Genomic DNA, 16,093 nt, shown 5'->3' with positions numbered 1-16,093 from the left:
ACTAGGTATTTTATCTTGTTTAATTCCTTAAAAAATTTCTTTAAAAAAAAAAAAGCTGTCGAACTGACCCTAACCCACGGTGATCACGTGCACTTCAGAGCAGAACTACACTCCACAGGGTTTTCAAGGACTGTGACTTTTCAGATGTAGATCACCAGGCCTTTCTTCCCGAGGCATCTCTGGGTCTATTCGAACTGCCAACCAGGGACTCCATAAAAATTCCTTAGTAGGTACTTACTTAAAAGTGTATTAGTCATAGAATTATTAATAATTAACAACTGTATGATGATGGAAGCACTTTAATGTTTTGTTTCATCATTTAAAAATAGACACAAAAAATTAAACAGCTCTCAATTTTGGCTACTGTATCAAAACTATATGATACATTTTGCAACAAAACCTATTATTCTAACACAAATACTCCCGTTAATTTTCAAAAATTACATTTAATTACTAAATTAAGATCTCTATATTAACTTAATTTCCAGGGGGGACTCCCAAGGGAATGTCATGAAGTGATCTTCTTTCATTATACAGCAGTAGCTTGATTAGTTATATTCTGAAAAAAGAATGACACATTTTCTCTTATTCTTTCAAGAAAAGGATCTGGAAGGTTTAGATGGTCTGCAGAAAAATGTTTCCATTGCTTCAGCTGTGACATGGAGAGAGGTTTCAGGGAGTTAGACTTCTGGGGATGTAGACCAAGCTGACAATTTCTAGATATAGAGAGTTTTCCCAAAGAACCATCTGAAATAAATAAAACAATGAGAAAGAAAATCCTTAGGCCAACTCATATCCTACTATATGTAATATTTTTACTTTATATTTAATGGTTTTATATAATTTATTACATTTGATTACCATACCTCAAGTTGAAACAACTTCATTTATTCCTTCCACAAATATTTATAAATGGTTTACTCTGGGCTGGTTAAGCACTGAGGGTAAAAATGGTGAATAAAAATAGAAGATGGTCTTTGAATTCAAGGACCTCAGTCTAGTGGGAGAGACATATGTTAAGCAAATAATCATCCAAAGAAATGTATTAAGGTTCACAAACCCTAAACCAAAACCTTTGGGGTCAGATGTGTTTCCAAATTCAGTATACTTACTAGCCCCAGTGGGGCCTAGGACAGCACTCCATAATAAAACTCATTAATGTTCTGCAACAAGTGATATGAATAGTCTTAAATACGTTAAAATACGGCTATTGATAAACTCGTGTCAATTTAGGTAAGTTTTATATACAAAATGAGTTTGCTGCAAATTTATAAAATAAAAATCTCTGTGCCTTTAGAGTTTTCTGGATTTCAGAGTTGAAGATAAGAGACTGTGGAACTGTAATACAAATGGAGAGAAGAATATAAAAGAAAATGGTGGTGACTATGAGCACGTATAACTAGACACCCTGATCTGGTCTGGAGGGTAAGTGGAGGGACTCCCTGAGGAAGTAATGTTCTATTAAGATCTGAAGGATAAGGCAAGAACCAGGAGGGGTAAGGAGGGAAAACATTCCCAGGGAAGTACATACAGGAGCGATGAAAGGGAAAGGACACTGGCTCAGGTGAGGAACTGACAGGTGCCTAATGCAATTAGAGCCTAGAGAGCAAAGACAAAAAATTGCTCAGAAGTTGAGCAATACAAGGTAAAGCAGATAATCAAAGCCCCCTCCCCCGCCCCCGCAAAAAAACCCAAACCCGTTGCTGTCCAGTCAATTCGGACTCATAGCATATGCAAAACACTGTAAGCAAAACATGAATGGCAGAAGCCAGCAGTTATCCATCAAACCCATTTCTCTTTCCTCCAGGGCATTTAGCTAGACCACATTTCCCAGACTCCCTTTCAGTTAAGTGTAGCCACAGAGTTCTGATCAATAGAAAGCAGATGGAAACGATTTATGCCACTTCCAGATCTGGCCTATAAAAATCCCCCCCATGAATATCTACTTTTTTCTCTTCTCTTGCCTGCTGGCTAGCAGTTGCAGGAATCCCAGAAGAGGACTCTAAGGCCTAAGAGCATGGTAGAGCCCAGTGTGGAAAGAGCTCAGATCCTTGAATCACCATATGGAGGCTGTCAACTAAATGCCTACGGTGAACTGTTATGTGAGTGAAAAACATACTTCAATTGTGTTAGGCCACTGTGGTAATTTGATTTTTTTGTTACTCAGCTAGCCTACCCTGACTAACTCACCACTTTAAAGATTCTAGTCTTTATCCTAAAAGCAACAAGACACTATTGAATGTTTAATTTTTTTAACCTTTTTATTACGGGAAATTTCAAGTATATGTAAAAATCGACAAAACAGAAATAATCACCCGCTTATTTTTACTATAAATACTCTACATTCAATAACTATCAACTAATGGCCAATCTTATTTTATACAAAGCATATATCACTTCACCTATAAATATTTCATTCTGCATTTCTAAAAGACTCCTTTAAATACTATCACATTTAAAGAGAATAAGTCATTCCTTAGTATCATTAATATTCAGTTAATACTCATTAAACCTAGAACCAAAACTATTCCATGAGGTCATCTTTTAGCTAAATAAACAATATCACCTGTGAGTGCTGTTCTCTTTTAAAAAATCATCCACATGAGACTGAATGATGAACACTTACTCTAAAGCAAAGACTGAGAAGGCAAGGGAGTCAGACAAACTACCGTATTTTTGCACAAATAACATGCGCCTTCTGCGTTTGTCAGCCGCACCCTCCCCCCATGGTTTCATAAGTGTGCTAGGTTAATTTTTTCCACAGTGACATATTGAAGAGGATTGGCATGGCCGCGTTTGTGAGGATGTCTCACAGGGGAAGGGCACAGCTGGCAAACAAACACAGAAGATGTGCATTATTTGCGTAAAAATACAAATTACTAGAAACAGAACAACCAGAATGGAAATGAGACAGTTGACATATTGTGTAAAATATAACCAATGTCACTGAACAAACTGTGTAGAAATTGTTAAATGGGAACCTAATTTACTGTGTAAACTTTTACCAAAAACACAATAAAATGTTATTTAAAAAAATATATTCAGTTAGTATTCAAAATCACTGAGGTTTTCAGAAGGGAGTTGATAAGATTGCTTTGAGAATTCAGGAGACAGAATAATATCTTCAAAGCACTGAGAGAAAATGCTTTCAACTAGGTTACACTTTGCAAAGACAGTATTTGAGAGAGATAAAAAATATATATATACGTATACTTTGAAAAAACAAATATTTAACCACTGATAGGTCCTTGCTAGGGAAGAAAATGAAAAGACAATAGAAATGAACCAAAATATACCAATAATTATAATAAATGTAAACATACTGAACAGTCTAGTTAACCAACTCATACTATAGGGTCACTATGAGTTGGAAAGAACATCAAATTTGATTAAAAAAAAAAAAATCCAGCTTTACGCTGATTATGAGACAACTGAAAATATAGGAACACAGGACAATTTAAAGTAAAAGACTGGTAAAAGCTACACCAGGCAAATTGTAATCACAAAAAAAACCGTTGTAATATATTATCTTAAGACAAAATGAAAGCAAAAGGGATTAGGGGTAAAAGGTCACTGCACATAATAAAATAAATAAAACATAATTTAAAAAAGTTTCACCAGTAAGATATATATAAAGCAAAAGTTAACAGAACAAAAAGTCTTAACAAACATTACTATACTGTGATTTTTTAACATCTTTCTCAGTAATGGATATGTCAAGCAGAAAAAAATACATATCAATAGAAAAATGGGCAAATGATCCAAACAGATGGTTCACATAAAGGAAATATGGCTCTTAAACATAAGAAAATATGCTCAATTTCACTCAGATATGAAAAAAAGCAAATTAAAACTGTATCAATACGTATTTTTTCCTATCAGGTTGGCAAAAATCAAACATCTGGCAAGGCTAAGTTGACAAGGCTGTGGGGAATTCGATATTCTAATGTACTGTTGGTAGGATGTAAACCAATAAATACCACTCCCAACAGACAATGTTCTGGTAACCTATCAAAATTATTCTTGGACCCAGCAATACTAAGAATTTACCTTATATGTACTTGAATGTATGAAAAAAGACATATGAATAAAGATACATACTGACTTGAAAGAATCTAAATGTATATCAGAATGGGTAGTTAAATAAATTATGGTATACTCATACAATGGAGGACTATATAAAATATATAGCTGGAGGAAAAGAATAACAAAACCCTTTATGTACTAGTATGGAAACATTTTCGAGATATACTGTTAAGTGAAAAAGATACAAAACTATACATATAGTATGCTATCATTTATGGAGAAAAAACTAGGCAAGAATATATTTTAAGAGTTGCTTGCATATGCATAAAAATGTATCTGGAAGGATACATAAGAAATTAGTAACAGTGGTTTCTTATGGGGAAAAGGGGCTAGAAACTAGCCAGACGATGGCGGGAGGAAGCCTTTCTACTATGTACATTTTATATTTTTAACATGTGAGCCACATAAATACATTACCAATTCAAAAATTAAATAAGTCACTTTTTAAATCCATAAAATAAGAAAAAAATTGGTTAAGTAACAGAAAATTTGACTACTGTGGCAGGACTCCAAGCTAAGCAATTAAAAGAATACATATAAGGTCACAATGAGTCGGAATCGACTTAACGACAATGGGTTTGGTTTTTTGGTTTATATGATTTTCATGCAAAAGAGACACACATATACAAAAAATGGCCATACTAAGCCACACACCAAGTCTTTATACTTACCAAAAACTATCAAGCAGATCGTATTTCTGATTACAGTACAACAGTCAGAATTCAATTACCAAAAGTTAACTAAGATAAATTTTAAAACATGCTTCTAAATAACTTACGAGTCAAAGAAGAAATCATAATGGAAAACAGAAAATCTTTAGCCCTGAATAATGAAAAGACTACATCTCAAAATTATGCAGTTCAGCTTAAAGGAAAATTTATAGCCTTAAGTGCCTATTCAGCAATGATTATTGGTAATGGTTGTTCAACATGATTAATGTAATTTATATCACTAAAATGTACACATGAAAAACACTGAAAGGGCAAATGATATCTTACATATTTTTAAAACAATAAAAAGGAGGGGGCAAGAATAGTCAAAACAATTTTGAAGAATAATGAAATAAGTTGAGAGGGCTCCTTAAGTACTATTAAAAAGGTATGATACTTAAGATTGATACACAGATAGATAAAAACAATGGAAGAGAACAAAGAGCCCAGATAAGGGCCCAAAAATATGTGGAAACCTGATACATGACTGAGGTGATATTACATACAAATTGAAGGGAAAAAGACTTTTCAGTAAATGCTTCTGAAACTATTAGTTATATATCATGAAAAAAATACAACTACATCACATGCTATTTAAAACAAATTCTAGATGAACTGATAATGTAAAAACCAGAATTTAAAATTTTCAGGGGGAAAAAAGGAAATATTTTTTACCTTAGGGTGAGAATTTTTTTTTTTTTTAGGTAAAACACAAAAAGCCCAAGATTGATATATGCGAATACATTAAAAATTTTTTAATTATATTTTCAACAAATTATACCATAAAGTAAAAAGCTAAGGCACAAACTTGGAGTAAATATATACAAAAACAATAGCTTCAAAAACACCTAAGAAACCCCTACAAGTCATTAAGAAAAACAACTGACGTGTGGGAAATATAAACAAGTAGTTCACAAAAAGGGAAAAAGGAATGGCCAACAAGCATATGAAAAAAATGGGTCCACATCACTAGTTAGTAAGCAAGGAAATTTACATCCAGGAACCGCTAGTACAAAAAAGCTGGAGAGTATTTTGCAAAGCTGAAGATGAGTGTACCTTAGGATCTACTCCTAGATATATGTACCAGAAATTTTCCTGTATGTGTACAAGGACTCCCATACAGGACCATTTATTTCAATAATTTTTATACAGTGAAAAGTTGGGAAGCAGCCTAAATGTCAACCAACAGAAGAATCAATAAATAAATTGTGGTATGGCTTCTGATGGAATCCTTCATAGCTATTAAAATGAAGGATAACTATTAAAATGAAGTAGAGCTACATGGATAAATCTCAAAAACATAATGTTGAATGAAAAATCAATTTGTAATATGATTCTTATGACTTATACAAAGTTTAAAAACCTGCTTAAAATATTATATATTGTTATAGACATATACTCATATAGTAAAAATATAAAAACATCTATGGGACTGAGGAACGTTAAATTCTGGACAGATCCTACCTCTGGAGGAGATGAGAAGGAGAATTCTATAGAGGAAGGGTACACAGTGGGCTTCAACATTACATATAATGTTTTAGCTCTTTTTCAAAAGAGACATATTAAGCATGCACAATAAAATGTTTGAAAACCCTGGTGGTTTAGTGGGTAAGAGCTATGGCTGCTTACTAAAAGGTCAGCAGTTAGAATTCACCAGGTGCTCCTTGAAAACCCTATGGGGCAGTTATACTCTGTCCTGTAGGGTCACTGTGAGTCAGGATCAACTTGACAGCAATGGGTTTTTGGGTTTTGGATAAAATGTTATGATTTGAGAGTTAAAATGGTGGGTACATAGGAGTTTGTGATTATTCTCTGTACTTTTCTGTATACTTTAAATATTTCATAATTTTTTAATGCTAAGTTTAAAATGTTACTCTCACACTTAAAACACTCTTTGGCATGACAAACATGGCCTCTAGAATCTAACCACTTCATAATTTTCCTGTGACTTCCTCTCCTATTTCCATTGAACTGGCCCGGCTATTCCTTCCTCATGCTGTTCTCCCCTCATTGCAGTGCCCTCCCTAAAGTCCACCTGGCACACACACCTTGTCGAAACTCATCTCTGTGTTGAAATAATTCCTAGTTTTTGGGTAAAACCAATCACTTCTGCCTTGAAGTCTCCATAATGCCTTGTACTTTCATCATAAGAGCTAAATTTTTATTGCAATTATCTGTTAACATGTGTTTCCCCTATTAGAGAATAGATGAATGAATGTCCAGGCAAACTGGGGTAATAAGTACAGGATAGATGTATAAAAGCAACCAAATTAAATTCTTTCACAGTCTACCTTCTTAAATCTATCTCAGTGCAATTTATCAGGTGACTTCCCACGAATGGACATTGCTTGCCCACATCCAGCTCCTGATCCAGGTCCTATATGAGTGGTGACCAACTCTGTTGGATTGTCATTTTTAGCTTCACTTATGCAGCACCAGCAGTTCATCAAGAACTGAGGAGTATGAAAGCCCATGCTAACTGCCTCAGAAAGTATGACCCTATGGGGATACATACAACAGAACCAAAACAGCAGGAGTCTTGTGTCAAATGTATGTTCTTTTGAAACAGAAATAAGGATTAAAAATTTTTTTCTAACTCCAAAACCATTATATCAGGATTTGCAAGATTTTCCTAAATAAGCTAAAATTTTCACAACTGATTCAGAGATAAGAAGATAAATTTAGAGAACTAATAAAGTTCTAATTCATATTATCTCAAATATCCATCTGGCAATTGCCCTGTGAGCTGAGGGAAAAAAAGAGAACTAAATATGCAAAGGGTAAATTTTTATATTATTCTGTATTTAAATATTTTTCACTGCTAAAGAGAGACAAGCTAATAGAAATAAAATACAACTAACCTGTATGATCTTTTTCTCCTGTACAATCACAGTCAAGCAAGTCATGAGTAGCACAATGTGAACTTTCATGTAAAGTGAATAAATTTTTAAGTTCCTCTACTGAAAACTGAATATGTTCAGATGTCTTGGTCAGGTCCATAACTGCCCCAGAAAGACCTTGCTTACTGATTTGTCTCTGGTAGATCTTTTCTTCTATTGTACCTGAAGAGAAAATATTCATCAGACTTGCTGTACATCTTTCTATTGCTTTTGCAAGGTAAAATATGTTTATCAAGTTAAAGAAGGTCTCTGAGTGGTGCAAATGGTTTGAGCTCTACTACTAACCTAAAGGTTGGCAGTTTGAACCCACCCAGCAATGCCACAAAAGATTACAGCCAAGAAAATTCTATAGAGCAGTTCTACTCTGTAACATATTGAGTCATCATGAGTCGGAATCAACTCAATGACAACAGGTAAGTTAACAGAAAAACAATATTGCTGACACTGAAGCACAATCTAACCCTAAAAAAATTTTTTTTAATTTAAAGGGTAAACATTTTTTGTCACATTGAGGGGTTATTACCTGTGGTTAAAAGTCTGTAAATATGTACAGGATGCTTTTGTCCATCTCTCCATACTCTAGACATTGCCTACAGAAAATAAAAGAGAATTCTGAGACTACAACAGAAAATAATGGCTTTTTCCACATAAGCAATTTACAGAAATATACTTAAGATTGGGAATTCTAGATTTTACTTATTGCTCCAAAAAACAAAGCCCAGGCATGCCTAAGCAGGCCCCCACTCATATCTTTTTCCTGGGATAAAAAAAAAAGCATGGTTGCACACTTACTGTAGTACTGTATATATAACTGTGGGGATGCCACCCAACAGTGAGAAGATCTGTTTCAAAAGATGGACAGTGAGTTTGGACAGTAGAATCCAAAAGAACCAAGTATAGCATTGAGGGTTTATTCCTAATCCAAGTAGCTACTTAAACCCTGGTGTTACTGAGTCTCTCAGATGTCTGCTCATACTCTAGGTGGATCCCTGTGGTTTAAGAACTCATCAATGATATTGTGCACTAATGGACTGACTCAGAAGGTCTGGGATGTTCACATGGTGCATATTCCAAAGGAAGATCTGACCCTTGATCACTACTGGAAGACAGCCTCTTGGAGTACTCTGCCTTATCACAGTATTATCACCTTGGCCCTTGGACCAGGTAGGATAGTTCATGCTAACAATATGATTTAAGGCCTTGGATCACATGCTATCAGTTTGATCTCTGGAGGGGCTGGAGACTGAGTAACTAAATTCTGCTACACTAGTGCTCCATATGTCTATGTGACTGACCTCCAGTAAAAACTCTGGATGCCGAGGGTCAGGTGAGCTTCCCTGGGTGACAGTACTCCATACGTGTTGTCATACGTCAATGCTGGGAGGATTAGGCTGTCCATACAACTACACTGGGAAAGGACAAGGGTGAGCTTGCGCCTGGTGTCTCCTGGACTCCACCTTAAGAGACTTTCACCTTTACTGATGTTAGTCTGTATCCTTTCACTGTAATAAACTGTAATTGTGGTAACAGCTTTTCTTAGTTCTGTTAGTCCTTCTAGTGAATCACTGAACCTGAGGGCAGTCATGAAGACGGTCAATTCAGAAACCAACTGAGGTGCAAATCTGCAGACAGAAGTCCCAAAACATATTAAGATAGACTGCACACTGAAGAAAACCAAACACTTCTTCTGAAATATTTGCCTGAATGTCAATTTTATACCCTCAGCCTACCCTGTACAAATACTGATCATAGCATCTATAACACTTTACTGTCTTCTCTTGATAGTCATGAGTACCCTCAAGGCCAAACTCTGTAATAGAGCCTGGAGACCTACAGGTTTGGGTTTGAATCCTGACTCTGCTGTATATCCTAGAAAACTTTGATCTTCATCTGTAATGCTAAAAATATCTGCACTTGTAGAGTTATGAAGATTAAATAAATAGAAGGCACTTAGCAATGTGCCTGATACACAATAAAGGGCTCAATGTGCAGTAGTTATTATTACATCTTCATCTTTGTATCCCCAGCAGGCATTGTATACCCAGTATGCATTCAAAAATATTTAACGCATAAATATTCCTACCTGGATATCAGTGGCTGGATTCCAATCAATGTCATAGAGAATTAAGTGAGATCCTCCAATAAGGTTAAGCCCTACACCACCAGCCTTTGAACTTAACAAAAAAATAAAATCAGAAGAGTATTTACTATTGAAGCCATCAACAATGTGCTGCCTTTGAGAGATCGGTGTTTGTCCATCAAGCCTTGTATGAGCATATCCATGCCGCTTGCATACTTCTTGTAAAATATCCAAGGTTTTTGTGTAGTTAGATACCAACACCACCCTGTCAATCAAAAAGGAAGACTTTTTATATATGAAGACAATATTAAATTTTTAATTTGAAATAAAATATCACAATATATTATGGCTAGTATTTAAAGAATATGCAAAAAAATGACCCTGTACAATTAAAGCACAGATTCTCTCTCAAATGCAATTTTAAAGCCCATATCTAAGAGACTTTCAGTTTTAAAATAGTAAAGGCCTTTCTGCCGTCTACTTCTGAAGTAACCCTAGAAACAGCAGACAAATGAAAAACAGAAATACAAACTCTACCTTTGTTAAAACAAGGAGACATCTCTAAACCTGAACCAATATATGAAAACAGAAAAAGAACAGAGGAATGGTGATCTGCTCAGGAGTACAGAAGAAGGCGAGCCCCAAGTGCCCAAGGGGCGGGGCGGGGGGGACACCAATGAGAAGCAAGTGCAAGTTAATTCACATCACAGAATCTTATTAAGACTCAGGTACCTCAGAAGGAAGGAGTTTAGACTGGAACGATTATAAGAGCACTGGTAAATAGAGCCCAGGCCCTATCCCCATGTGACCGGTTGACATCTCTTTCTTAAACAGAACCTTTACTCTCTAGAGAAATCAAACCAAAGGCACTTAGACCTGGGACTCTGGCAGGCAGGTATACAGAGGCAGATCAAAATGAAAGTATGCATACTAAATGTTAAGATCCCAGCCCACTTTCCCTGCTAACTCCTAGAACACCGGCAATCACAGTCCAGGGAAGATAGTGGAGAATTCATCTCTAGAGAGACTTCAATGACACCAGAGAAAAGACACACAGACTGGAAGCACCCAAATGAAAAACCCAGTTTGCTGCCTGATTATCTCACAATGAAGGCCATCAGTTAACAAGCCCTGCCTATGTATACGGAGCATTCAATTAACAAAAATCTTGGTACCAGAAAGTAGAGGATGAATTCCTAAGATTAAGAAAAAAAAATCAATATAATTTAGTGACTGACTAGGTATTAGGAAAGTGAAGAAGAAAAGTGAGTCTAGAATGGCTTTCAGGTTTTTTATGTGCATTAAGCTAAGGAATAATGAAAAAAGGAACAGGCTTGTAATGGCTAAACGATGAAATGAGTTTTGAACATGTGAAGCCTTAAGTCCTACAGGACGTCCAGGTAGATTTAAACGTTCATTAAACCGAAAGAAGGATGCGGAACTTAGAAGAGAAGGCTAAACCAGAGATAGAGAATTAGAATCAATACTGCCTAGGTGATAGGTGAAACTATGGGAAGTAAAGATCTCCCAAGAACAGTGTTTAAAGTTAGAAGAAGGCTAAGAACAAAATCCTAAGAAATGTCAACATTTAAAAAACAGTAAAAGAAGGAAGCATACTGAAAGAGACTGAGAAATAAGTTACCAAAAAACCAAACCCGTTGCCGTCAAGTTGATTCCGACTCAGAGCAACCCTATCAGACAGAGCAGAACTGCCCCACAGGGTTTCCCAGGAGCAGCTGGTGGATTCGAACTGCTGACCTTTTGGTTAGCAGTCAAACTCTTAACCACTGTGCCAGCAGGGCTCCGAGAAACAAGTTATATATCAAAAGACATCACTAGGTTTTTTAAAAATGTACATAAACATTTAAGTGTTCTTAAAACCTGTAGACACACTGTTTGTTAATCATGAGTTCACAAAATACTGGGAGAAGGCCATGCCCCAAAAGAAGAAAGCTATTAACTTATTTCTATTTTTTTCTTTTTTAAAATGAAGGACAGAATATGGAGAAAGCAAGAAGTAGGAACACAGTCCAAGCCAAAAGTCCACAAGCATTTATAAGCAGCTTATTAAATCAACCTCTTACTTTTCAGAAGGACGAAGTTCCTGGATAACTTCTAAGAGCTTTGACAACACTTGTAGTTTTCCTGACTCCTTCTCAGTAAACATGAGAGGATTGTAATCATCAGGGAACACATTTATCAAGCCTTCATACAGACTCCTTTCTTCATTTTCATCACAAGTTGGGCTACATTCTTTTTCCTATTCAAAATAATTTGAACACTGGTTCATGTTTGTTTTTTCAGTGGGAAGAAAAAAATGGTAAAATTAGATGGGGGGAATGAAGATTAATAGCTACCTAAAAAGACCAAGCTAGCATTTAGATAAACCTTAACAGGTCACAATTTGATCGTTTTTGAAAAAAAGGTTAGCATGCATCCTACTTAATTACAGAGCAGTCCTAATGCAGTCCCCTAATGCCTGCTGCCTCCACTCCACAGGTGCAGTATCATTGCCCATATGTAACTACGGATAAAATCTGTCCTTTCCAAAATCCTGAGACTTACTGTCACTGATATATCTGCTTCTCTCTTTCTTTCTCTGTTCCCTCCCTCTCTCCTGATTATTGCTTTTCTCTTCTGATTTGTGGGCTTCACACAATACTTCTCAAGTGATAATAAAAAACAAGCCTAATTATCTACTCAATCTCATCGCTTTCTTCTTCTAGAAGGGACAATTCTACCAATATGTTAGAATTTTAACCTTATAACATATTTTTTTTCTTTTTACCAATAGTTTTTAGAATAATTTTATTCCAAAGTGATTATCAGCAGCTCTGAAATCTCCCCTCCAAAATCCCTACCTCACAAACGAACACATAACTCGACATTACGGTTACTGATGACTACATCGCTCTTTAGGATAAATTCATATGACTGGTTTACTCCCACATTTACTGGATTCATCACTGCTTTTGAAACTGTTGAACCTGCTCCCCCGTCTGGAACGCATCCTCATTTTTCTAATTATCCCAATCTTATCTTTTTTTTTTTTAATCAGTAATTGAGGACCCAATGCAAATGCCACCTGATTATTCATAGCCTTTTTTTTACTTTGGGTCTTAACCTATAACAAAGGTTAAACACAGTACCTTTCAGCTTTGATCTTACTTGAGCAATAAACTATATACTTCTTTGTACTTACCTAATATTTTCATGTCTGTTGTCTTCCCTTTTTAATAATATTAGAAACATCTTAAAGGTAGTCAATCTCTGTCCCTTAAAAAATATTGAGCATACAGTACTAATTTTAATTTAGCTTATTCCCAAAATACAATATTTGAGTAAAGTTATTTAACTGAAAAATGTGGCACCCAAAGATATTTATATCACTGGGATATACAGGGGGAAAAAGATGGCTGCTGGTTACTTCAGGTTAAAAAAAAAAAAAATTTTTTTTTTTTTTTTTTTTTTTTTTTTTCAGGTTAGGCCTACTGAAATGCTTTACACCTTGAAGGGGTCAACAAAGGGCCACAGGTCCAGGGTCTAGCACACAGCTTTTCACGTTCAAAAATGTGAATATGTTTAAACTCTAGGAAAATGATTCATACTAACCAAATTAAATTAGAAAACTGAACACTAAATCAGAATAAAATTTATAGACTTACAAATGAGACCAGCCTACTTAAACCATTTGTTCTATGCATTCTGTCCCATGAAAGAAGGTCCATAGGAGAAGCCAAATCATTAGCAGAAGGTTGTCTGGATTAAATCAGAGTACAAGGGTGTTGTGGATTGAATTATATCCCCACAAAAATGTGTGTATCAACTTGGTTAGGCCACGATTCCCAGTACTGAGTGGCTGTCCTCCATTTTGTGACTGTAATTTTATGTTAAAAGGAGTATGGTGGGACTGTAATACCACCCTTACTCAGGTCACCTCCCTGATCCAATGTAAAGAGAGTTCCCCTGGGGTGTGGCCTGCACAACCTTTTGTCTCTCTGGAGATAAAAGGAAAAGGAGGCAAGCAGAGAATGGGGACTTCATAATCACCAAGAAAGAAGCACCAGGAGCTGAGCGTGTCTTTTAGGCTCAGGGTTCCTGTGCAGAGAAGCTCCTAGACCAGGGGAAGATTAATGAGAAAGACCTTCCTCCAGAGCTGACAGAGAGAGAAAGCCTTCCCCTGTAGCCAACGCCCTGAATTTGGACTTTTAGCCTTCTTTTTTTTTTAATGTGAGGAAATAAATTTCTCTTTGTTAAAGCTATCCACTTGTGGTATTTCTGTTATAGCACCACTAGATGACTAACACAAAAGGGAGATGGGTAATCTTAATGTATGAATTCTTAACCTGGAACACATGACCAGAATCACTTGGGAAACCTTTTTTCAAATTCCTCATACCTGGGTCCCACTCTCAGATTCTGAATAAGTAGGTATGTGTTGAGGCCTAGACAAAAGTAGTTTTAAAAGCTTCCAAGGAGATTATAATGCATAGGCCCCTAATTAAGAATCAACTAATGGATAATATCTTTATCCCATGACAGCCTGATGTATCACCTCCCTGACAGGGATTTACCAGTCAGACTTCTCATATAAGCTAAGCATGGTACTCTCTCCTCTGACCTAGGCAGACATGTTAGAGTCCATACGAAACAATACCCTTGGGTTATGAGTTGTGATTTTTTTTATTGGTTACATTTCATTCATGTTTCCTGACAGAGAGCCATTGCCTTGACTGAACTTGGGAAACAACCTAGTTTTAATAGGAACACATTTCTAAACCATTGCTTAAAGAAGATTACTTATACATGTAAAAGGCTCATTTCAAGTATTTTATAAAGATCCTTACTTTTTGTGATATTAGAGGAAAGCCTTTTCTGAAGAAGTCTCAGATTATAAATATGAACGCTATTTGAAGCCTGTATTGCTCTATGCCTATTACTAGTGGGCATATGGCAACAAGAGAGAAAAACTGAGTCCTCTGCTGCTTTCTTCAGGAATGTGCAAGGATATTCTAAGTTAACTGGTGTATTCTGGGCCATCATAAGGTCTTCCTTTTAAGGAAGAACTTTTGGCTTCTATTTTTGCTGGGCATCATGCCTAAAAGGTGTAATTTTTATGACTGTATATAAAATCTGTTTCTTAAAAATGTTGCTTAATAAATTGTTATAATCCTGCCTACTGCAGAGTTACAGAAAGCTGTCTTCTCCCATCATAAACTAAGATAAGTCATTGTAGGATAAGCTTGGAAAATTGTGATATAACACTCCATTTTCTAAGTTTATAATTAATGACTTCAAGCATAATGTAGCATCCAGAATTTTATTATTTGCAAATTTCAATTTTATTGTTAAAAAAAAAAATACCAGAATAAAACTTAAGGGCGACTTGGGGATAAAGGGTGCTAATAGTTCCTGTACATTTTCTATGGCCAGGCTTTCTACTACGTTCTTTCCAAACTATCTCATCAAATTTCCACAATAACATTATCAGGAAGTTATTATTGTCTGTGCTTGCCAGATAAGAAAACTAAGGCTCACAAATGTAACTTGTCCATAGTTAAACTTGCCCATGGTTAAGGAACTAGTAAGTAGTAAACGGGGACTGAAACCAAGGTCTAACTCCAAAATATAAAACTCTTGCTATACTCCAAACTCCCTTATGGTCATTACATATCCAAATAATCACCTCAACGATGTAACCATTAAAAATCATACTTGCGGAAGGTAACCTACTTGGGAAAATTTTTATTATTTTTTTGGGTGGGGGGGAATAGTAGCATTTTAAAACAGTAAGCACAGTATTATTAAAATTAAGTTTCCCTAAAATAAGATTATATATATACATCTCTGAGCCCCCATTTCCTCTCAAAAATGGGGATGATCATGGATAAAGAACAATGATGAGTCTGTGAAACAGTTCATAATATGGAGGAATCTGGAAGGCATTATGCTGAGTGAAATTAGTCAGCTACAAAAGGACAAATATTGCATGAGACCACTATTATAAGAACTCGAGAAATAGTTTAAACTGAGAAGAAAATATGCTTTGATGGTTACGAGAGTGGGGAGGGAGGGAGAGAGGGAGAGGGGTTTTCTCTAATTAGATAGTAGATAAGAGCTATTTCAGGTGAAGGGAAAGATAACACACAATACAGGAAAGGTCAGCACAACTAGACTAAACCAAAAGCAAAGAAGTTTCCTGAATAAACTGAATGCTTTGAAGGCCAGTGTAGCAGGGGTAGGGGTTTGGGGTTTCAGGGGACATCTAAGTCAACCGGCATAATAAAATCTATTAAGAAAACATTCTTCATCCCACT

The 16,093-nt window shown here is 35.8% G+C and overlaps 1 protein-coding gene across 6 annotated transcripts in view; it reads right to left on the bottom strand.

Moving 5' to 3' along the window:
• Nucleotides 1–333: 333 nt before the first annotated feature.
• The window catches only part of RAD54B (RAD54 homolog B), an 89,511-nt gene continuing 73,751 nt past the window's right edge, over nucleotides 334–16,093 (bottom strand). For 5 of the 6 annotated variants that reach the window (XM_049854014.1, XM_049854015.1, XM_049854019.1 and 2 more), the window contains 5 exons: nucleotides 11,861–12,036; nucleotides 9,780–10,041; nucleotides 8,220–8,286; nucleotides 7,658–7,858; nucleotides 334–747 (listed from right to left, as the gene is read on the bottom strand). In XM_049854014.1, the coding sequence (XP_049709971.1) occupies nucleotides 530–747; nucleotides 7,658–7,858; nucleotides 8,220–8,286; nucleotides 9,780–10,041; nucleotides 11,861–12,036 (924 nt within the window). In that variant the 3' untranslated portion in view covers nucleotides 334–529. Of the gene's footprint in view, nucleotides 748–881; nucleotides 939–7,657; nucleotides 7,859–8,219; nucleotides 8,287–9,779; nucleotides 10,042–11,860; nucleotides 12,037–16,093 lie in introns of those variants that run through there. The other variant, XM_049854016.1, reaches the window with a different exon arrangement.

Source organism: Elephas maximus, chromosome 15, assembly GCF_024166365.1.
Source record: "Elephas maximus indicus isolate mEleMax1 chromosome 15, mEleMax1 primary haplotype, whole genome shotgun sequence".
Taxonomy (NCBI): domain Eukaryota; kingdom Metazoa; phylum Chordata; class Mammalia; order Proboscidea; family Elephantidae; genus Elephas; species Elephas maximus.
Note: the sequence above shows the minus strand (reverse complement) of the source record. Positions and strands in the feature narration are given on the sequence as shown.